The sequence below is a fragment of the Struthio camelus genome, chromosome 2, assembly GCF_040807025.1.
Source record: "Struthio camelus isolate bStrCam1 chromosome 2, bStrCam1.hap1, whole genome shotgun sequence".
Classification (NCBI taxonomy): Eukaryota; Metazoa; Chordata; class Aves; order Struthioniformes; family Struthionidae; genus Struthio; species Struthio camelus.
Genome location: NC_090943.1, coordinates 2140697 through 2164054, shown reverse-complemented (window position 1 = coordinate 2164054; position 23358 = coordinate 2140697). Strand labels below are relative to the sequence as shown.

General features: G+C 48.9%; 1 protein-coding gene across 8 annotated transcripts in view; it reads left to right on the top strand.

The window, feature by feature from the left end:
- The window catches only part of PTH1R (parathyroid hormone 1 receptor), a 142807-nt gene that overhangs the window by 12834 nt on the left and 106615 nt on the right, over positions 1 to 23358 (top strand). For 4 of the 8 annotated variants that reach the window (XM_068934051.1, XM_009684144.2, XM_068934053.1 and 1 more), the window contains one exon: positions 14161 to 14259. The exons of 3 other annotated variants lie outside the window; for them this stretch is intronic. In XM_068934051.1, the coding sequence (XP_068790152.1) occupies positions 14161 to 14259 (99 nt within the window). The remainder of the gene's footprint in view (positions 1 to 14160; positions 14260 to 23358) is intronic. One more of the 8 variants, XM_009684145.2, reaches the window with a different exon arrangement.

Genomic DNA, 23358 nt, shown 5'->3' with positions numbered 1-23358 from the left:
AGAAGGGCCAGGAGAATCTCATCTGATATCAATCAGTGTCACTGAAGGGAAATAAGGAGAGAGCCAAAGGGTAAACTGGAGTAGCCCAGCCGGCACATTCTGGTACTGGCCTCCTGGCCCTGGGTTGCACAGGGAGGGGAAAGGAGAAGCTTCTGCAAATTTAGAGATCTGGGTCGAATGACAAGTCCCCAGTTTCCACATGCTTCTCCAAACCATGTTCAGCCATGCTTCAGTAGCTTCTTTTGTGGCTGGCTGCCTTGTGTAATGAATGCCTTCTTGAAAGCATTTAAACAAGAGCAATCTAGGGGGGAATATGAAGCAGCAGGGAGTGTTGCTCTTGTTTCTGGCTATGGTGCTGGTGAAGAAGGAGGATGAGCTTACTAGCAGGCAGGAGGTTTCAAACCGCAGGACAGGGCTGAATGCAGTTGTGTATTTGGATCCATTATAAGAGGATGCCAAACCATGATGTGGGCTGCTTTCTGATCCTAAGAGATGTGAGCAGACTTAGCACAAGTGTTTAAAGCAGACTCTGCAATAGGTGATCGTTTTTTTTTCTTCTCTGCCACTCCAGTTTTTAGACTGATTTTGCCATAACAGTCCTTGGTGTCAGTGAAAGTGTCAGTGGGATCAACATATTGAACTTGAGGTGCCTTTTCCATATATTTGTAGGATTGTGAATGTGAAATCAAGCCTTTCAAAGTCACCAAAAATATATAGACCTAATTTACACTCATCGGTGAAAGATGACTCAGGTTTCTGGAGGAGCAGGGGGAAGGGGAGAGAGCTGCAGGTGGTGAAGATGAAACCAAGTCCCTTTTTTTTGGACCCTGGTAAGGATGTGGCCCAGATCCTGGGCCAACAGGTCTGAACACAAGGATCTCCATAAGGGGCAATGCAGGCATGTGCTTGGCTTGGGGCTGGCCGACCTAACTCAGCATTTCCGGGGACAATAACGGCTCTAAGTACAGTCAGATAAGCCAAGCCAAAATGCCAATTGACTACCAACCCTTGGACAGAACTGGGTAGAGGAGAGGCCTGACGTGGGTCAGAAGCAGATAGGCCAGCCCTCAAAGCCTGTCCGGTGGATGCCTACTTCCTCCCATTTGCCAGTTTTCCTGTTTTTCCTGGTGACGTTGATGTGAATCAGCTATCCCTCCTGCAATTGAAATGCAGTCAAGTCCAGCACGTAATAGCTCTCAGTGGTGCTGCTGGGAACGTGTGTGGGTGAGAGCCCATAGGGAGTGCAAGGAGACCTAAGGGACTTGGTCACAAAACTGCTTCTCCCCAGCTGATGCCTAACTCCCTTATGCTTGACTGACAGTGCTAGCCTTTGTTATCAGTCCCCTTAGTTCCAAACAGAATTAATTATATGTTGTGCTCGCTGCTACGGCAGTAGCCTTTGCTTCTCTTCTGGCTTTCCTTGCTCATCACCTTCCCCTTTGTCTCCTAGTAGCACCATTGCTCCTTATCACACCACTGACCCTAAACCCTCAGCTGTTGAAACGGGCATCTGAAATGAAATGGGGGGAAGAATACTCCACTGAAGTGCCTCTTAGGGTTCAGAGTTAACACCCCATAGAGAGTGGACCAGGCAAGCATCTGCAGTTCACACCCCCAGAGGCATCAGGATGGGACATTTGCTTCAGTTTTTGTTCTGGTTGTTCTGGGAGGTCTTCCTTGCAGTCCAGAGGCTAAAAGGGATTGGTAAACTGGCATGAGCTAGCCATCAAACTGGGTTCCTGCTACTGTCACATCACAGCCTTTTCAGCCTGGCTTCCTAGGGTAAGGAGAGGATCTCCTGTTGGAAAATAGGCTATGGGGGGTCCAGGAAGACAGTCCCATGTTTCTTGTGAAGACTGCATCAATGTGAAGCAGAATGAATTGGGTGAGCAGACTTGGGGGGAGGGGGGTCCAAAGGAGAAGAGGGGGATGCTCGACTCCTCAAAGCCCCGGCATTTGTGTCTCCTCTGCCAGCCTTGATGCTATGAGCTGGGGGAAAGGGAGCACGGCAGCTGCTGGAACAGCACCCCATATGCCTCTTATAAGTCACACTGGCCCCAGCTGGAAAGCAGTGGTGTCCAAGAGGGCAAAGCAGATATCCCTGGTTAGCTGGGCTACAAAGAGAGCATTTCTAGCTCTCGCATGCCATGAGTTGACATGCGAGTTGACATGGAGATAAGAGTATTGTGGGGGGAAGGTCTCAGGCCTTCTCAAGGCCTGGGGTTGGTGTTTGAACCCCGGAGCAGGGCTGGGGTGTGTGCGAGTGTGCAGAGGAAGGACACATCCCGTCTGAAGGGTGGCCATGCCTTTGATGGGGCATGAGGCTCTTAGTAAATTGGCCAAGGAAGAGAGGGCAGCGAGGACCAGGGCTCTTTCCCCAGCCCAGGGAGAAAAATCTGACAAGCTGCTTTGTGAAGTGAAGGAGATGGAGTTGGGGTGCTTTTAGCCGGGCCGGGGATGGCCAGCTGTACCCCTGCCTTCTCACCTCCTTCTGTTGCACTTGGCCGCTGGTTACTCTCGCCCTGAAGAGAGACGGAAGCGTATCCAAGATCCAACCTGGAAGGAAGCAGCTATATCTCTTGCTTTTATGTGCAACAAGCTCTCTCCTTCTCCAGGCACCCTCGAGGTCCTGCCATTGCAGCTGTATAACCTGTGCTATGGCTCAGGGATGCCATGCTCGGAGCAGCCCCCATGGGGCCCTTCCCTCCCCTCTTCGTCCAACCCATCACAGACCCTGACACACGGAACAGGCAACGCTTTGGCGCTACCTAAAGAAACTCCCAGCTGACAAGGCTTTGCCTTCACTAGCAAGTAAAAATAGCCAGACCACGGGCTGAAGTACTACCCTGCAGTTGTCCAAAATGTTATGTGTGCTCTCCAGCATATTTTTAGCCCTTGCCAGCTTGCATGACTCCAGATAGGGCTTAGGCACAATTCAGGGGCACTGTGCACCACAGGAGGTAGTGTGGATGAGGCCACCCTCCTTTGGGAAGTAGTTATACGGATGGAGGCAAAGTCAAGGGGACAGGGAACAGGCCTCAGAGGATTTATTTTCTTGCACAGGTTTAGCACATTCATATGGTCCCATGGGCAGGGATCAACTGCTGTCCCACGCTGCAGCAGGTCCACTTCCACGGGCGCCCAGTTCAATCCCTGCTACAGGAAGTATCTGAGGTTCGACAACGCCGAGATGGGGCCGTGTCGAGACTTCGACTCCCAGCCACCACGCGGTGCCCCTGGAGCGTGGAGATGTCTCTGCCCCCGCGGGATGACGGGCGGGTACCCTGTTGCAACGTGTTGCAGGGAACGTTGGGCCCCAGGGCCTCTTGCAGCGGTGGCAGCCTGTGCTTTTGGCATGGAGGGGGACGGGACCAGCTCCCCTCCTCGCCCTCCAGCTCCAGCCAGGGAACGCAGCACTCTCGCAACCACCGCAGCTTCTCGCAGCGCGTCAGGCCCAGCCCTGCTCCTCCCCGGCGCGCCTTTCCCCACTCCCGGCCGCAGCACCGAGGCCCTGGCTGCCCTCAGCGCCAGGTGAACGGCATGTCAAGTCCTCCAGTGTCTCCCCTCCGCTGCGTGTTTACCCCCGCGTCCCCTCCTGGGCTTGGCGAAGGGGGAGAGGAAGGGGGATGCCTGAGCTGACTGGCTGCAGCGGGGAAGACGTCATGCCCCGGAGCTGGCTGCACCGCACTGAGGGTTTAATGTGCCATAATCACAGAGCTGGCCTTGTTGTAACTGCACCGCGTCGGAGCGCGGCTCGCAGCCTCCGCTGGCAGCTCCCTCGCTCTCTTCCCGCGGTTGCCGCGGGGTGGTTTTTTTGGAATGGATCCCCCTGAATGAAGGGAGAGGGGTTTGCTGGGAGGGCGCAGGCGGAAGGGAGAGAGAGGGGAGCGGGGTGGTGTGCTACCTCAGCCACAGCTGGTGCTGGCCCTATCGGGGCCTGAATCAGGACATTAATCAATGTTATGGGGCTTGGGACAGGGTCAGATACCTGTGGTTTGAGGCGTACTGGCAGGGCTCAGCATTGCCAGAGTCATAATACCACACACTGCTCATGAAAGAGCAGATCTGCGACGTTCCAGGAGGAATCGGTGCCGGGGGAGACGGGTGACAGGCCTGGGAGGCAAGCGCCAATGGGGGAGGGAAAGGAAAGGCAAAAGGAAGAGAGGGAAAAAAAGCAGAAAGAAAGAAAGAGAAAGAGAGAGAAAGAGAGAAAGAAAGAGAAAGAAAGAGAAAGAGAGAAAGAAAGAGAAAGAGAGAAAGGGAGAAAGGGAGAAAGCTTCTGCATGGGTTTCCTGGCCGCTCTTCCTGCATGAGGGTGAAAGGCAAAGACCGCCGGCTTTATAACCCGCCTGCCGATCCTTTGCCTTGTCTTGTCCATCTCCTGTGCAGGGAGTTTGCTGCAGTGCCCTTCCCAGAGGCACTGGCAAGAAAGCGGGGGTATGAGAGCACGTGAAATGAATGACACCAACCAGGCAGGAGAAGTGGCAGACAAGGGTGGGAAGACAGGCCCTATAGCTGGGCTAGGAAGTCAGGAGAGAAATCCATGGGATTTCTGTTCCTGGGAAGAGCAGGTCAGAGGAGACAGGGCGCCTTCTGCCTCATTTATTGTCCCGTGATCAAGGCTGCTTTGCTTTCCAGTGAGGGCCCTAGAGGAGTTAGGTGCCTCCGGCTCTTGGGTGCTGTCAGGTGTTACAAATTTGCAGTTGTTACAATGTTGCAGCTACAGCTGTTACAGTGTTGCAGTTGCAGCGTTACAATGTTGCAAATGCATGAGCCTGGAGGAGCAGGGAGTGTAAGGAGGGAGAAGGGTCCGCGTTTCTCCATGCCTGGGACCTAGGTGCGCAGTGAAGCTTTTGCATGGACACCTTGGCTAGCTGAAGGTCTGCTTTCCTTCTCCCTCTGCTGCCTGGAGGGAGGCGGGTGTCCCCAGAGCGAGCATGGGGCAGATGACTGTGATGCTGTTGGGCTTGCTTGGAAGTCAGATAAGCTGGATCTCATCAGCCTTTGGAAGCTACAGCCTCTCCATCTCCATGAGACAGAGCCAGCCCCAGTTCCCTGTGTAGGCAGCAGAGATCCCGCAGAAGGCACCTACAGTGGAGCAGATGAGTTGCACCCTAAAGTTGCTGATTTCTGCCCTACTCTCACGAGGCTGAGCTCAGAAGAGATCATGATACTGTGGTTATCCGTAAAGAGGGGAGCTGAATCTCTGGGTTGGACAGAAGCAGAACAGAGATGGTGACTGTCTGTTAGGTACTGTCGGAGCAGACTGACACAAGCTTCTTCTGCATGAGGTCTCTCCAAGCAGCCCTCAGCCACTTTCAAGTGGGAAGCCAGGCAGTCCCTCAGAGGTGAAGCTCACGCATCTGAGCTCAGCATTGCATCTTTCTAAAAACTGGCTTCCTCCCCCTTTTGTCTCTTCTTTACCTGTTTCTGTTTCTGTAGTTTTATTGTTGCATCTTTTTGCCACCACGGGCTTTAGGCGAACCTCGCTTTTTTTTTTTTTTTTAACAACACTGTTATCGTGTTTATGGAATCATGGTTTGAGGCATCAGCAGGATGCTCTCAGAGGCTTCCCAATTTGTGTGAACACCACCTGCTCTGAATTTATGTTCCCAGTTGATGCCAGCAATTGACTGCACAACTCTTGTCCCTCCCGTCATGTAAAAAAACCTGTCAGCCTCTGCAGTACCACACACATCTTTCTGTGCTCCTAACCAAAGAGGGTGGCAGGTAGCAATAACCCAGTGCTGCAGGGAATGGAGACCCTGCCTTAACAGCCCATCTGAGTGATCACAGCTGGACACAATTTCCAAAATCACCAGAGCTGCTTAAAATATTATGGGCTTCTCAAAAAGCAGAAGTTCTGATTTCTTTTCTTTTTCCTTCTCCTGTTCTGGAACTTTAGAAACAATCATCTCCAGCTTCTCTCCGCTGCCAAGGAGGGCAAACATTTGTTTTTATTCTAAATGCAAGCTGAGCATCCCCCAGCACATGGCTCCAGAAGCCAAAGCGTGAAGAAAACCAGATTTACAAAAACACCAGAAATATCCATGAGAAGAGGCAGACCTGTTGCATGGCTGGTTGCGCACATCCTTGAGGGGTAGGGAAGGAATAAATAAAAAAAATACTATTATGTCCTTAGTGAGCGTCCTTCAGCAAGTCATCTCATGGAGGAAGTTGTCAAAGTGGGAGGAAGGAGTAGGCAACTGAAGAGTTTTAGAGTTTCAAAGGAGAAGTTGTTTTGCTGACTTTCATGTTCATCATCTAGCCAGTCACTGTGTGCTGGAGGAAAGTGTCAGGGGAAATTAAAAGAAAATATTAATCCCTTGTGTTTTTATTCCTCTGGGGTTTATTGCTGCTTTCTTTGTTCGTATATGAATAGGTACTCTTCTGCAAATGCTTTGAAAGAAAATTGGTTTCATTTCTCCAGCGTTTGGGGTTCTGTTGCATTTGTGTGATATTCAGACCTAGCAGATCTTGAATTTACATGTTGTGATTTGGGATATGCCTCTTCGGAAAGAGAAAAACCCTGCATTTTGGGCCTGAATTAAATCACAAGCCAAGGTCTGTCCTTCTCTGTTGCCTAAGCTGGAGGGACTCACCCTAGGATGGCTCAGGTAGATGTGGTGGATTTTGACCTATAGCCAAAATTGCCGTAGCAATTTCTGGACGGTTCCCGTTCCCAGTTAAAACCTGCAGCTGCTGTAGTAATGCAGTCAGTAAAGCAGTTGTAAAGCAGCTATCAGTAATAAAAACCCCTCCAAAACTGCAGTGAGGCTGACAGTTTTCATCCTTCCTTTCCAGAATATTGGGCTTCAAATCAAATTGGGTGTTCTAAATAAAATTAAAACTGCTTTTGCTGGGGAAAAGGCCTGAAAACAGCTGTTTACCTGGCTGCAGAAAAACCTACAAATTGCAAAGACCAGAAGGAGAATATCCACTTGAACAGGGACCTCTGAGGAAATCATGACAAGTCCCTGTCTATGCCATCTCTTCTCTGAATTTTCATATAATGCTGAGATGTAATGCTGGTACAGTTACACCTCAGACTTTCATATTCTTCAAAAACATCTTGCGTCACAAATAATACCCGCTGTTTCAGGCTGTATCTCCCTGATTTTCAGTCTACGTTCCCCAGCTTCACTGGCAGCCATGGACACTCCTGGGAGGTTTGTGAAAGGTAGATAAAGACCTCTGAAGTCTAACAGTCTAATACTGTTGATACAGGATCCACATCACCACCTAGAAATGGTGAAGGACTCACAAATGATAAAAAGATTGAAAACCACAGCTCACTCAATAGTTTCCACATTTTTTTGGCCAAGAGACCGCTGTTAGCCGCCAATATTTCCTTTGGACCACCATGATTTCAATCATCTGACTTTCACTTAAAAATACTACTGTTTATTATGGTTCTGTAGAGAACCTGAGGTTCACTTATCAAGACCTTGTCAACTGCTGGCTGTTGTAGGCTGTGGCATGAGAACACCAGCCTAGATGGACAGTGAGTATGCTGCTGGCCTCTGCTGAACCACAGACCAGTGGGTGGAATTAATCTCACCTCACCCAGCCTTTTAAAATTTATTTGTTGGTGTTTCTTCTGTAGTCAATGGAGAGAGCCAGCTAACACTCACTGTCAGATAGCTCTTCTTATCCTGTGTAAGGCGATACATATCCCCCGCTGGTTCTACATGTTTTTCCTGTGGTCTGTGGAAAGAGCCTTGACCAACACACTGGGTTAGATGCTTAACCTTTAGATGGCTGAAGATACAGATAGCTCCCCATTGAAATAACCTGTGTGCTATTTCTGGCTCTGTCAATCACCCTGAGGTGACTTTAAGAAGCCACTTCCTTTTTTTCGGTTCATCTCCTATCCTTTATCAGTCTTACTTGTTTAGGCTTGGCTCTGAAGGTGTCAAGGCACCCGACTCCAAGTGAAATCTGAGGGAGTTATCACCAAAACAACTTTACACCCAAAGTTCTGGGCCCTGGGCCATAAGTTCCTCAGAGGAGAGATGCATTTTGCTGCAAGCCTGCATAATGTTGAGCCTAACAGTAAAGACTTTTATCTGTGGCCTCAAAATGTGATTATTCTACTAATAATGATGTAAATCTGTAGCCTATGCCTCCCACAGGATTCACTAATATGAATCTATTGGCTTTAGAGTGGTGGCTGGTTTTGCTGTAGGCAGGTAGCCAAAAATAACATCTTCCTGCACTCCCTCTCCACAATCTATTGTGTGAAGACATTTCTCCTGGTGTCTTTTCAGAGGGGGCTCCTTTATTTTCAGTTGCAAAGGATCTCGGGGGACGGGGCTCACGTATAGAGATGTACGTCTCACAGGCACTCTCTGCTATGCCAGGACTCATTCAAAGGAGTTGGGTACCAGCAGAGCACTAGTGGAGGACTTGGGGGGAAGCGAGGATAGCGGCTGATGTGCTCCAGTGTCTGCTTACCGCCATAGAGAGTGGAGTCTAGCCAGCAAAGCTTTCTGCTTTCTCATTGTCTCTGCTGCAAATCTACCTGGAGGGGGTGAGAGAATTTCAGTTAATGGATTTGAGGGATCATTAAAACAGGAACTATGCACGACAGCTTTGTGGTTTCAGCAGTGTCTCTGAAACAACTATCTTCCCTCTCCCAGTACATCTGAATGCTTACAGACACTGTTTAAGGCTCCCGGTCAGCTTAGCAGAACATACTGAGTTTGTGCGCTTTATCAGTTTGATTTGTCCAAAGTTGATATCCTATCTCTTCTCGTTTCTCATGAAAAAGGCTATTAAACTTTTGAACTTTTAAGAAGGGCAGCATTTGAATAAAACATTCCTCCCTCATGCTGATTGGTTCTCAGCCAATGCAAGTTTCATGTGTGGAACTCATCGCCATAAGATTGCCCTATGACCAGAATTCCTCCCTTGCAGAAGGATTCCAGTTTGAGCATAAAAATGGACAGAAATACCATTAATACATGACATTGATAACATCTTTGGGAAGTGATCTATATCAGGATGCAGCCTCCTCTTAATAAAGACCAAGAAGCAGCTTCTTCCAATGGAAGACTATTTAATAACTGTGTATTTCTTCCACCTTCATCTAAATCAAGTGGTGTTGGACAGAATCAGGGACAAAATGCTAGCATTCAAGATCAAGGGCATCACAACCAAGCAAGGTTTTGAAGTGCCATCAGGCAGAGGTCAGAGAACTGCCGACTCCCAGGCAACAAAGCAGCCTGGTTGTTATGATTTAGTCATGAGGGTTCACAGACTCCAACAAATTCTAGAGCTCTTTAAAGGAGAAGAATGCTCCACTCACAGGAGAAAGAGTCAAACACTGGGTATTGTACACTAGTCCCCACACAATACACTCCTGAGCTAGCATTTTGGTCTCTGTTTTTAAAAACCCTAAATGGATTGCTCTTCCATAAGGAACTCTTGCCTAGCAACGTCTTCAATCCCTGTAAGTTTTTAATGCCCACACATCCTGCAGCAATGAATTCCGTGGACTAACTATAAGTTGTGTGAAGAATGTCTCAAACTTGCCACCTCCTGTCCTCAGCTAGTGCCCCACAACTGCCTTGTCACTCTACAGTGCACACAGTCATGCGCTGTCAAGCACTGTGAAGAATGGGCTTTCTCCTTCCCTGAAAGGACTCTGTGGGCTGGAGAAGACTTCTCAAACCACGTGGATGTAGATAGCCTGCATCCATTTATCAAGAACATTAGCATTCCTAGAAGGCAGCACAGGCTCCATCAAGTTGTTCAGGAAGCACTAGAAGTTTTGTGACTCAGAGGTCAGGCTGCTACAGGCCTGCTACAGGCACCCCTTAATTTCATTGTTTATGAGCAATTTTGTCCCTCTTACGTAACAGGATCCAGGAATTATGCTTTTTCATAAGTCCAGCAGACTAGGAGACTTGGTCCCGCTCTGGCAGGCAATTACTTATTGTCACTTCTTAGCTGGGTTTCCACAGGCCTATGAAGTAGCATAAAGCTACTGCAGCTACCCTCAGCTCAGGGGACTTCATGTTCACAGTCCGTAGTTGCCACGCACTTGTACGTGTCTGTATTTTGGAGAAATCCTTCCAGCATCCGAGTGAGCTACTGCAGAACTAGGCAAGGCTATCCTTGGCATCAAAGGCTGGTCAAAACACAGATCCTCTGCTTTTTCTGCTGCCTGCCTGGATTCAAGTTCGAGATCTTGGTCCTTTACTTCTGGACGCTTCATGGCCTCAGTCCAGGATTTGGGAGAAATCTTTAACATCGGACGAAGACCTTATCGGAGGAAGACAACGTTCTTCGACTTCCACAAAACTCCTTCCAACAAGTGCAAAGGTCATCTGAGCAGACACTCAGCTCTGTCCTGAGCTGGCCCAAGAGCAACAGAGAACTCATGATCCGTGAGGCAAGGCAGAAGGAGACAAGGCGTCTAGTCTAGAGAAGATCAAGAGGACACATGACTACAGTCTTCCAAGACATAAAGGCTTCTGCACAGAGGAAAGGGAAAAAAATATGTTCCTCATATCCCTCAGGGACAGGAGGTAATGGCCTTAGATTACAGCAAAGTAGATCACGTTAAACTTCAGGAGAAGCCTTCTGACTGAGGGCAGTAGGGCAGTGAAATAAAGTGTCTCGGGAAAGGAGACGTTCTCTGTCACTGAGAATTTTTACAACAGCTCAGACAACGCCTCTCCTGAGCAATTGCAGTTGAGCTAATCCTACATTTGAGTAAGAAAATAGACATGGTCCTTTTCAGCAGACCTGTCTTCCTTTTTCTAGCAGTTCTGTGACGGCCTGGACTTCCCAAAGACCATCCAGCCCACCACCTCCATCTTCCTCTCTATACCCCAGACCTTTTTTTTTAAATCTGCCTTCTGTAAAGTAACTTCCCAATAGCAGATAGATTAAATAAACTTGATGATCAGGATATTCAGAAACTCTAAAGCAATCGAGTCTGGTGCACATATTTTTCCTTCCAGGAAGGAGAGGAGGAAACAAACAGCACATCCTAAATGAATCACTACATTTTCAATGTGCTCCTCCCGGAAGTTTTTTGCCGATGATGGTGATGACTTAAGGACAGGATAAGCTGACTTGCTGTTTTAATGGCCCAGCCCAGAATGGTAGTCTTCTAGGAAAGGGAAGTCCTTCAGTCTAGAAAGAGATATCTAATGGAGTAAGACATTATTGCTGTTTACCCGTGTGACTCAGTTTGTGTTCCTGTCTAAAAGGAGATATCCGAGCTGTCGACAAAACCTTCCCTTCTCAAGCAGAACAAAAGCAATTTGCCTCCAGCAAGGCTGGGCTTCCTTTGCTATGCAAGCATCAGTGGCCTTTGAGTTTAACTGTGTAATTACATTCTCCACAGTTAGCTTCAGTTCAACAGGTTTCTTATTCACAGCCTGTAGCTGCCAGGCAACTTGCACAGCCTGTCTGTATCTTGAAAACATCCTTCAGCGTGCTGAGTATCTATATGCACACCTATGGTGCACTCACTGGAGCAGATTCCCAGGTATGCTCCGACCCAAAGGCAAGAAAGACTTGGCTAATATGAGACAGTTGTTCATAGAAATAAACTAAGCTGACAGCTGCTTTGCATCACAGGAGTACTGCAAAGCAGCTAACACAAGCCAACCGAATCACTCACTATAATCTTCACTGTGTTTACTGTACTGGTAGTGTTTTACAGCGTGTTTATAGACATCCGCCATGTTCTGAATTTCTGTGCCGGCACATAATGTCGCTGCAGAGGAGTGGCCTGTGGGAGCCGGATGGATGAACGTAGTAGGGGCTAGATTCAACCTCAGTTTGCACTAGAGGCAAATGGTCTAAAGAGGACAGCTAGGACATTTGTATTCTCTGAATTTGGACCTGATTTCCAGAATATGTTGGCCCGCTTCCTTCAGACGTACACATGGATCCTCAGAGACTTGGGCCCTCTAAAAGTGGTGCAAGTTCAGACCCCAAAATACTAGATATTTTTTAAAAATCTGGGTCATTGTTACCTATGGGTGAATCTACATGACGAAGCCACCTGACTCCAGAGATTCAGCCCCTTCTAAAAGTGTTTCAGTTCTGCTCCTTCAGGCACTAGTATCTTCTGGAAACATCACCTGTCGTATCTCTGGGTAGTCGTACGCACCATCTTCTTGTTATCGACTGACTAAGTACATAGGTAGTGTGACCTGTGTATCTTTACAGTCCAGTTAATGCTCCCACCTCTCTTTTCCTCCTTTTTAAGGGTTATTATTTCTTCTTCCTTCTGTTCCACCCAGGAAATGTTGGGACTCTGCCTTTCCTGGAGCTCCCAGGAGGTAGAACAGATCGATTTTTAATTCAATTTCCTTTCCTTCTACCGTGGATTCATCTAATAGTGTAAACCTAAAAGAGGCAGAGGACTGGAAAGAGATAGACGCATTTGCTAATACCCAGAAGGGAAGGAAAAAATGGCAGCCCTGATACCATATTTTTCTATCCGCATGGCAGGAAAAGAGCCTTTCTTGCAAAGGTCACCAAGTTAGTAGATGAAATTGGCCCAGCAGCAGAGATGGAGTGATAAAGTTGCACCTTTTTGTGCTGCAGGGATATTTCTATGCTGTGCACCTTAAAATTTAGACCCTCCCCAACTCTGCAAGCAGTTTTTGTCAGCTGCAGAAAGAAGTGGTGGAAATGCTTTCCTGGTGGGTCTGCAACCATCAAAACTTATGGTCACCCAACCACCCTTGGGATTTCCTACTGTCTCCTGAAGTGCTTAGGGAGCGATTCAGCATAAAGCAAAGACAACCTGCTGCAAGAGATATTACGTGCACGTATGCAGGGTGCACAGACCAGCAGCCCATAGTCAATATTCAGCTCACATGGCATAACTGGCAGTCTGGAAGGATCAGTAAAACAAGTGTGCTTGGCAAGCAGTTCCCTCCATGCATAATAATTCAGTCTCAGGCTTATGCAGAGCTTCAGCAGTACCAGGACCAGGAAAATCCTATGGTGGCTTCAACAGGAAAGACGTAGTTTGGCAGTGGTTGTGCTTCAGCCTGGATCTTTTCCTCCTCATCCTGGAGGTGCCCGGGAGGATGGTGTCTGGGGCCTGCTCCAAAGACAAAGGCAATGTCATTTGCGGACACTGTGTCTGCTGGGTCATTCAGAAGCCTGGAGAAAAGGCTCAGAAAGAGTTTTTCTTCATCTTACGGTTGTGAACGGAAGCAAAAAACGCAACTGTGCTTAGTGGGAGATTAGACCTGGCTTCCAGCAGGCCAGAGGTAGAAGAGGAAATTCAGTCAGTGGTAAACGTGACTGGAACTTGGGAGATGTAGCCCATGTAAGTTCCTTCTCTCCCATAGTGATATCCCATGTATTATTAGGTGATGAGAACAGACTGAGGACAGGGCATGTGGAGGGCATCAGCTCCCTCTGCAGGGGAGGGTGCTGTCAGGAGGTTGAACCTTTGAACGTGAAGCCCCAAGAGGGATCCAAGAGGGATTCCCCCAGCTCAGAGCTGTCATCCTTCTCACAGAGCTTCCCCTCTCCATTCAAACCCACCATGCTGGGAAAGTCCAGGTCTTGTTGGAGGAGGGGCTGGCGTGGGCAGGGGAAAGGGAAAGGATGGAGAGATGCAGTGAGTCTCTTACGCCCCTCTCAAGTGATAAGAGGTGTAGGACATAAAGCCTCGCTGCACCCTTCACCAGGTCTCCCCATCCCTTCCTGCTTTTCCCTATCAGCAGAGAGAAAGCTGGGTTAAATCTACTGAGGAGTGGTAACAAGCCCTGACTGTGCAGTGACAGGTAGCAGTGATGGCAGGAGGGGACCTGGCCCTGTTGGCTGCAAACCGCCTTTGCCACCAGCCACTCCACCTCCCTCCACAACGTAATGAATAAACATCAAGTCACTGCCACAGAAAGGCTGTCTCTTGCTCCCCGGACAGCATCTCAGGAGCTTTGTGTGGGCATTGCATTCTGACCTGTTGATAAGAGTCTCTTTGATGCATATTTAGATAGTTGGTAAAATATTTATGAAGCAGGATTGATCCTCTCTGCAGGCCACTGCAGCATGAGGGCAGGGAGGGCAAGGGAGGAGAAGGAAGAAGAGGGAGCAGTGCAACGGCAGATGCTGCTGCTGTTGCTGACCGAAATACACCTTTAAACTCTCCATGAAATGTTTTCTTGTTAGCAGGAAAGCTCCCGCTTGCACACGGGCGGCCCAGACACTAGAGCAAACTTAACGGTTCGAACCAAACCCGACTCAGAGGACGGATTCACTGTGCATCTGGTATGTGGTTAAATAAGAAGTACCTATTTCAGTAATAACCCCAAACAGCAGCGTAGGGACTTAGAGCACCAGCCCAGCAGACCGGGGCAGCCCAGCAGACCTTAGCAGGTAAGATGCAAGGGATGGCCAGTCAGACAGCAAGGAGCTGCCCCTGGATTGTATCTGGTGGGAGTTCTGTCTCTCCTTCTAGTGCTAAATGTTTAGGGGTTTCTGGGTTTTTTGGCCTCTTTTCTCATCCTGAAATCCACTGTACAATCCCTGCTGTACTGGAGGCTCCCTGTGTCTCCATGCTGCAGTCCCTCCCCCATGAAATTGTCTTTCAAGTTAAGGCACTTCTCCTCTAACTGTAGATGTCAAAAAGATGGGCATCGCCATCTGAGCCAATCACCCCGGCCCACCCATCCATAGGCCACGGAGAGGATATCAAAACCTCTCCTAAACTGAGTTGCCCTCAGCAGGCATCAATTTCTCCCTGCTGACTGAACGAAGCCTACAGATACTAGCTCAGATTGAGCTACCTAACTTTTAGATCCTTTCTGTGTGACAGAGAGGCCCTATTCACAGTTTCTTACCGTCTTCACATAGTGCTCTGTGCAACGGCACCATGGTCCTTCACTAGGCCCTCCCAAAACACGCAGAAATCACAGTAATTACCTGCTCTGCTCAGTGCAATATCCTGGATATGTTTGCCCCAGCTTTCTGGAGAGGGGAAACCCATGCCCTAGAGAGCAGCTTGTGGAAAGACTAACGAGCACAGTCTCTTTATGAAGAGGAGCCCCACAGTGCAGAGAAATGGATCCGATGTCTCATATCTGTAAGTGGCCAAGAGCGGTTGGCTTTGGAAACATAACAGTGCAACCATGTTAAGATGCTTCCCTGCAACACTCCAGCCATATGCAGCTCAGGGCCTACTTGAGCAAGACTTAGTTTCCATGTACTCACTAAACCTGAGTGAATTTCATTTATCTTTTTATCTGCTCAACCTTCCCTTAAAATTTAGCTTCCACAATGTTTTTCAGGGAGATACGCCTAAGCTTTACTACACCTCCTACAAAGCTTTGCTTGCCGAGCATCAAGCCAGGTCAGTGGGGCAGGATGGGAAAGGCTGTTTTCTATACCTGGCTTTGCCACGGATCTACTGGGGCTCTTGGGTATGCACTTCTCTTCCCCAGGCAGCTAGAGCTTGTCTGCTCAAAGTCACATGTGGGCTCTGGAAACATACTGGCATTCCTGGCTATCCCCAGTATAGACTGTTCTGCAGAGCTGATTCATTTATCAGTATGTTCCCTGCTGTGCTCAGATTTGTCACCAAGCTCCTTTGACTTTTGGGACTAAACAGCCCAAATTCATTTCACCTGGAGAGAAGAATGAGATAGCTAACAGAAATCTGGGCACACTGGGATGCCTCAGTAGTCAAAGCAGACAGTAGGGTACCACCAAATGATCTTTCAGCTCTTCTAAGATCTGAGGTGTGGGGAGATGTCACTGTTTGAAGCGCGACCTGCAAAACTTCACACAGCAGGGAGTTCACGTACGGTACTTCTTGCCATGGGATGTTGTGAGGAGGTCTCTGTGGCCCTCTGGAAAAGCCCATCTTCTCCACCAACTGCAGTCTTGACATAGACTTCTTCATGAGGTGGGCTGAACAGAGCTGGAATGAACTGCAGGGTAAGGCTTCCTGGTGTGTTTTCTTGGGGCTGGGGAGGGCTGGGTTTGATAACTCTGCCTCTCCGTTCCAGTTTCTACTTCTCTAATTTCTGGGGAGAAACAGTGTGTTCCCAGGCACACACACTTTGGAGTTGGCTCTGAGAGATCCAGCCAAACCTGCTGCCTGGATCTCATTGACGTGCTTTGCCTCACAAGTCCGGCAGATGTCAGAGGGTCACAGGGCTACGGGACCTGGGTTTGGGAGGGGAAGTGGAGGAAGGGAACAGAGGAAGAGGGATTGGCCCAGTGGTTCTCTGCTATCACCAAACTGGCAATCACAATAGGACCACTGTTGCCTTGTGGGCTGGCGGGATGATGGGATTTCACAGGGCTGTAAATCACTTGTCTGGCGGCCGCGCTCTCCCTCCCGTGTTGAAAAGGCTTAGGTTTCCCTCGCTCAGAAATGATTGCAAACTTGAGGAAGGGGGCGGAGGCCAGGTGCTGGAACCGTTCAGTGGGGGCATCCCCAATCGCATACCTCTGAAATCTGACCCTGGCAGGGAAGTCGATGCGGTTCAACTGACTTCAGGACCTCACTGCACCCGTGCCAGAACAAACAGCTGCACTAGGATTCCTGGGCCATTAGCAGTGGCCATCCACACTGGGAATGCTTTCTCCTGCCTCACAGGGAGGAAAGGAGGCACCCCGCACTCACTCACTCATCTCCCAGACGCTCGCAGGCAACCCAACGCTCACATGGCGCGTGTGTGCTCCCTGGCACATTGGTACTCGCACCAGGCACATGTTTCAGGCACAGGGGAGGCAAATGCCCTGAGCAATGCATGGATGCAACAGACTAGCACGTGTTCAGACGTCCATGCACAAACAGATCAGGACATTCAAACCGTCTTGGGTAATCCCCTGCACCCAGCAGCCTGGAGACACAGCTGTAGCAAGTCCCTGGTGTATGAAAAGGCAGGTCTGATCCAGACCTCCTTTGTCAGTGTTTGAAGTAGCTAGGTACCTGGTGGAAGATGCTTTCCACATGTAGGGAAGAGCCCTATGACACAGGGGCAATGTGGAACTGTGACTTCTGGAGGGACCTCCACCCACCCCCAAGGCCTTGTGTCTGCAGTGCACCACTGTAGCCTCTCTCCCTCTCCATGGGTCTATGGGTTGAATTCTATGAATTGAACCTAGGCTGTCCCAGGGATCCTCTGACTTAGCTGAACTAAGTAGTTTCGGACAGGATGCAACACAGAGAGGTGACAGCTCTGAGATACAGGAGGGGAGCAAGACGAGGCCATCACTGGCATGAGGCGTGGGTGCAGTTATGAAGTCCATGAAATCCTGTGTGGCTCAGGGATGGTGGGGTGTCCATTGTCTCAGAGTACAAGAACAAAATGAAATTAGGAAAGAAACAAAAGGAAGATATTCTTGAACTAGTGTGTACTTAAACTGCGGAACTCCTTGCTGCAGGATTTTGTGGGTGCTAAATGTTTACATGGGCTTAAGGGGAGACAGAGCAAGTTATTGGAAGAGAAATGCATGCAGTGTTAGTAAGTGCTTCGTAACTGTGTCTGGCTCAGGAAGTGCCTTGGCTGTAAATCAGTGGAGGCTGGAAGAGTTTTAGGAGGAAGCCTTGTGTATGATCATCCTGTTCTTGCAGTCTTTTCTGAGCATCCACTGCTAGCCAAGGTTTGAAGGAGATTAGTAAGCTTAGTGGACCCAACACAGCCATGTCTTCATTCTTACATCAGGCATGGTACTTCCACATATTTCCAGCACAGAAGAAAAGATGGAGAAATGTTCATCTTTCAGAAAGCGAGGAAGAGCTTGAGGACGACAGAGTATGACATTCTTGCTCTGAGTGCAATGCTATTAGCTCCTTGTGGTGCACCTTAGTGATCAGAGGGAAAGCATCTATGCAGGTTTGGGGACGCTCAGGTCTTGAAGGCTCAGAAAATAAAATAGGGCTAGAGAGTGTGATTTGCTAATACAACTAAGCTAATCTAAAGCCAATTTTCTTCTAAAAAGAGGCAACCACTCTTCCCCTCCTATTAATCTCTTTCTCAGGGCTGATGTTACAGGGAAATCTGACTGTACTACGAGCCAATCCACTGATTTAAAAATAAACCTTCAATATAAAAGAGAGAAAAGATAGACTGTGTTTCTCCTGGATCTGTGAGCCGAACCGATTTGTCAGAAGTGTCATAGCTGACACAGTTAAGGGTATGGAAGTATCTGGCCGAGAGGGAAGCCTTGGGTATGGTGGGGAAGCTGTCCTCTCACCTTCAGCAGCAGCCAGGCTTAATGCCAGGCTACACTACAGGATAAAGCAGAAACAGGCTGCAATGAGCACCGTGTTTCACTATGCCTCATGGAAACGCTGTCTAGGTGGACTTTTTGTCTTTATTAAATCTCACTGAGTTTTTAGATGTCTGACACAAAGTGAACATTTTCCCTCTGTCCCCAAGTTTTTGCATGTGCCCAAACCCCAGATAGGTCCACAGCCTGTACAGTCAAAACCACTGTATATGCTTGCTATGTTGTAGGGCCCTGAGATGCTAGCATGAACACCCCCTAGAAGGCCTGGAGTTGCTTGGATGTATGTAGTGTTCACCCAGAGAAGGAGAGAAATCCCAGATGGCAATAAGGAAGCCAAGAACATTTAATGCAGCCCAGTGCTTCCACCTATTTACACAGGGCTTCCTAACCCATAGCCATTCAAAGGGACAGAGAGCACCCTAACCAGGCCCCAGGGCCTGATTCCTTGTGAATACATGCATTTCTTAAAGACACCCTCACACCAGCAGACTTCAGCATCTTTGCAAAGCTGCCCCAGCCCAGCAACTGGGGCTGTGCCACCTGTTGGGATTTTATCGGCAGCTGCATAGAAAGTATGCTCCCCAGATGCAGCTGCATGTTGTGGCTCTAGCCTATGCTCTGATTCAGCTCATGGCAATGCCAAGGAGAACTGTACCTCTGTCTCCTCTGGGTCTCTCCTTTCTAACAGGCAGGGCAGTGCTACCACCTGGACCTCAAGCACCATAAGGCTAGGTGACTTGGCTCGGATCAAAGAGAGAGTCAGCAGCTGAGAAAGGCCACAGCACCCCTAGTAGGTTGAATCAAGCTTAAACTCCGTCACTGAAACAACTGAAGCAGAAAAAGCAGAGTCATTGCACAAAAGGCCAGTGCAATGACCCCAGCTGCATTTCCAAATATCAGGTCAGTCCTGGCCCATTGCAACCTTCCCTTTGTTCTTCTCGAAGAAGGCAGGAATAGGCCCCAGCATCTCTGTTTACCAGTTTGTCTCACAAGCCAACACAAACATTTATCTGTGAGTTGCAATGAGCTGTACCTCATTGTACATGTACCTCATGTACAGCATGAGTGCATTCTGGCTGGGTTAGGCCATGTTGTTGGCTTCATCCAACGGCTCTTGGGCAAACGAGAGGGAAAGAGGAAGGAGATCAAGAGCATAAGAAGCTCACTGCTTCAGGTTTCTGCCTTGCAGTGAATGGGAGGGAATGTTCACATTCCAGGCATGGCCCAGCCCCACAGGTTGCTGGGGGTGGGCCATATGGTCCACACCTTTGCAAAAGCTGATGGGTGCCTGGAGAGATAGAGAGCGAGCAAAAATCTAGATGGGGGTGAAATGGCCATCTGAAAGAGAAAAAAGTTGATCCACTTTGGGAAGATGAGGAGATACTCTTGTGGTAGGATAAGAAAGGCACTGTAGTCTTCCAGTCATGTTTTTGATCTTTGTAGGAGACTTCAGTGCATGTCACAGTTGTGTTTTTATTGGAGAGGGAAAGATTGTGCCCTGAGAAAGTCACGTACATCGCCTGTGCACTCAGAGGGACTGAGGAACAGCCATCACTCACAGCACCGGACATCTGTGCCTCATTTTACCCATCACCCCATTTCCTCCCAACTAACCTTGAGCGTCGTGGACTCATGGCTTTCCTCCTGCTGCAGATCCCCACTGCCTGGACACTGTTGATCAGTTTAGCATGTGATGCACTGAATAGCTGCAGTTGCCGTGGTGGGATCTGGGGCAGGAGAGGGGGCCAAGTCCTGTTTCTAGAAGGCGCAAGGATGTAGCAAGGAGGGTTTCAGCCACTGCAGAACCCTCCACTGTGGGTCTGAGATAGCTCCCACCCACCCTGGTACACAGAGTTGATGGTATCTGAAGAGGAAGCTAGAAAGCTTGCTGTGATTCAGGCACACTGCACGCAAAGCTGCCATTTGCTGGTAGAGCAGGTCAGGTGCATTTCTGACAACCCTACAAACAAGCCCACACCACATGCTCAGCCATACTACTCACACTCATGCACACATATATGGACGTATTATCCATGCCCAGTGCTCAGTGCACAGGCTCCGCGTGTCAAGCTAGCGCTGCCACAGGAAATACAGCTTTCTTGGGCAAGGCACACACATCGCGTAATGTCATGATGCACGATAACAGCACCAATCACAGAACCAGGAGAAGGCAGCCAAATGACAAGAAAAGAGAAAGAGACCTGGAAACTGTGATTACCTGTGTACTAATAAACAGGCAAGATAATTGTCTCAGGGCTGTTTAGTTGCTGTGTGGACAAAGCTGCAAGGGTAGGATTCATGTGACTCTATGAAGACATCTTCATGAGAGCTGGTGCCCTCCAGAGACAGTAAAGATGTATTCGGTAGAGCCAGCATGCCGCTCAGTTCAGCCTAATCTCAGCACTGAAAATAGAAGAACATGCCTGTTCCTATCACGAGCTCTAGAGGAACCCAGGGAGACCAGGTAAGCTGGAGGCATCTTCATTGCAGGTGCCTAAAGCAAAGGGAGGTGTGCCCCAGCCACCGGCCCACACATACTCTGTACCCTGCTGCCAAAGCAGTTGCGCTCTGCAGTCCTGAGTAACCAGGCAGTTCACGGCATGTCAGTCACAAACCTTCAGGCTCCGTGTGAACAGATGTCAAACTTCCTCTTTCCATTGTCCCAGGGGCAGCCAACTTGTTAATATCACAGTCTGTTCTGTTTCCTGTACCTCATCATAGCCCAAGGAGCTGGGACACTGATTGTCCCAGGGCTCGCTGTATATCGTTTCAAGTAACTAGCTCAAATGCTAGGCAAGCTCTCGCATTTCTCCCAGTTTTAAACACAAGGATAATCCAAGGTCAAGCAAAGGATGAGATGTGAGCCAAGCACCTTGTGCCCACACAGGCTCTCACAACCTGCCCAAAGTTGTCCCTAGTCCTCTGTGATCTGTTCTTCCCTATCTGAAGTATTTGTCTTTCCCTCAGAGAGTCCGCTGCTTGGGCCAGGCGGTCCCATGGTTTGTCCAGAGCCCAGCACATAACAGTGCATCTTTTAAACTTGCCTGTCACCTCTTTGCTGTACTGTCTAGAGAAGAAATGATGCTCAGATAGGCGTGCTTGGTTCACCTGGTTGTCAGCCCTTCTGGTTCAAGGGCATTTTTGGAAAGTTGGAGCAGCCAGAGGGGGTCAGCTGGGCAACCGGACAGAAGGGATGTTTCATCAAGGGATGTTTGTTTCAGTAAAACCCTCCAGGGCTTTTTCTCCAATGCTCACAGAAGCCATGAAACTGCTGAAGTGAGTTAGTTAAGGGGTCTTCTGGTTGCAGGGCTACTTATAGGGTGTACCTGAGAAATGGCCATGAGCCCATTGCTGCAGACTCCCGTATCAGTCACAGGATTTTGCATCAGCCTTGCTGGCTTAATATAACATATTTCTGAGTGAAGGTGCCTCAGTCTCGTACCCTCATGTGTGTGCACTGCAGATATCTCTGCTTGCACCAGTTTGGCTCCCCTTATCAGTGGAGATGTCACCAGTCTAATCCAGGTGCAGTTAAAAGGAGATGTATAAAGTAGATCAGAGGAATCCTACCCTAAAAGTGCCAGTTTCCTCATCAGATTATCTCCAATTAGTCTGGTGAAGAGCCCCACCCAGGGTGTGCCTCTCCGGTGCTGGTACCTTGCATCATCCTTCAGGCCATACACCACTCCAGGGAGCTCATTGGTGTCATGATGTGAGACCTGATGGGTTTTTTATACTCTGTATTGGAAAACATAGACTACACTAAGGCCTTCCCAGCAAGGCAGGATGTGGATGGTGGGATACAACACGGGGGCTAGCATGACCTCTGATTTGTGCAGCAATTCAGAAAGGGAGTTTGTCCTGGATGCTTGAGTAATGGCCTAGTGAAGCCTTTATTTGCTTAGCAGTATTGCTTTGCCATAAGTTGCCTGTGGGATCTTGAGCAGATCCATAGCACTGTCAAGATCACTTGCATCCCTGAGTTTCAATGGACAGCAAATCTTCAGCCAGCTGCATTCAGCGTGTGTGGTCATGGCGCTTCAGTACTGTGCCTTGACTGAGGAGATATGGTCTAGTGTTCAGAAGGGCCTTGCTAGAAGATCGCCAGCAGTCCCTATCTGTGACCCAGATGCACATCCCACGCTCCAAGGTGCAGTGCCTGGATGTGACCAGTATGCTGGAAAAGAAAACCCTGTGAGGAGTGGGCATCTCCTTTGAGTTTCACAGGTTAAAGGATCAAAATAACACTTGTTAAATAATTGCTGCAAAAGTGCAAGCTATTCTGTACAACCAGACCTCTCCCAGCCAGGCCAAAATCATTAATCCTGCATCTGTGGCCTTTGGCAACCCGAAGCAGCCAGGGAGGACCAAGCACCTGTATTTTCATGCTAGTCAAAGCACAGAAAACACGGGGCTGTGCCAAAACACTGGTTGCAACTGATCCAGTAGGAACAAAAAAGGAGGGCGTAGAGATGATATGTGATCTGGTGTCAAGCCCACCAGGACAAAATCATCATCTTAAAACCTTGCACATATGTTTGAAACATCTATCGGATGCTTTCTGGGTGCTGAGGCAATGCAGTCCCAAAAACTGGCATTGACTGTTCTCCAGACATCTGCTCTGGAGATACCAGGGTGAAAAATGGAGAGAGTAAGAACTGAGGAAGGGGCAGAAATGTCAACCAAAGGCTTTCTGCACTGAGAAGGATGTGCATGTGTGTATGTATGTGCGTACGTGCGCTCCTCTTGGCTGAAGGAAACGCCAGGCTGTCGGGCAGCTGTGCAGTGTCATTCCCAGCAGCCAGGCTGTCACAATGAGTTCCTGCAGTTCCTCTCTGCCTCTGCATTTAGTGGCTATTACTAGTGGGCTATTAGTCAAATGACTGCCAGAGCTCCGGTCTCATGTGAAACCCAAGACAGAAGCTGTTCTCCCCTTTGTGGAGCAGCTGTGCTGGGAAAGCACAGGAAGCATCACTGTAAGGACAATCTGTTTTGGACAGCACCTCCCTTTTCCCCCGTAGCCTTCCCCCTTGACTGGCTTTGGCCCCGTGGGAGAGAAGAGCCCCGGAAGAGACACAGCTCTGAAGAAAGTCCAGGTTGCAATCAGGCCCCAGCTCTCTACCT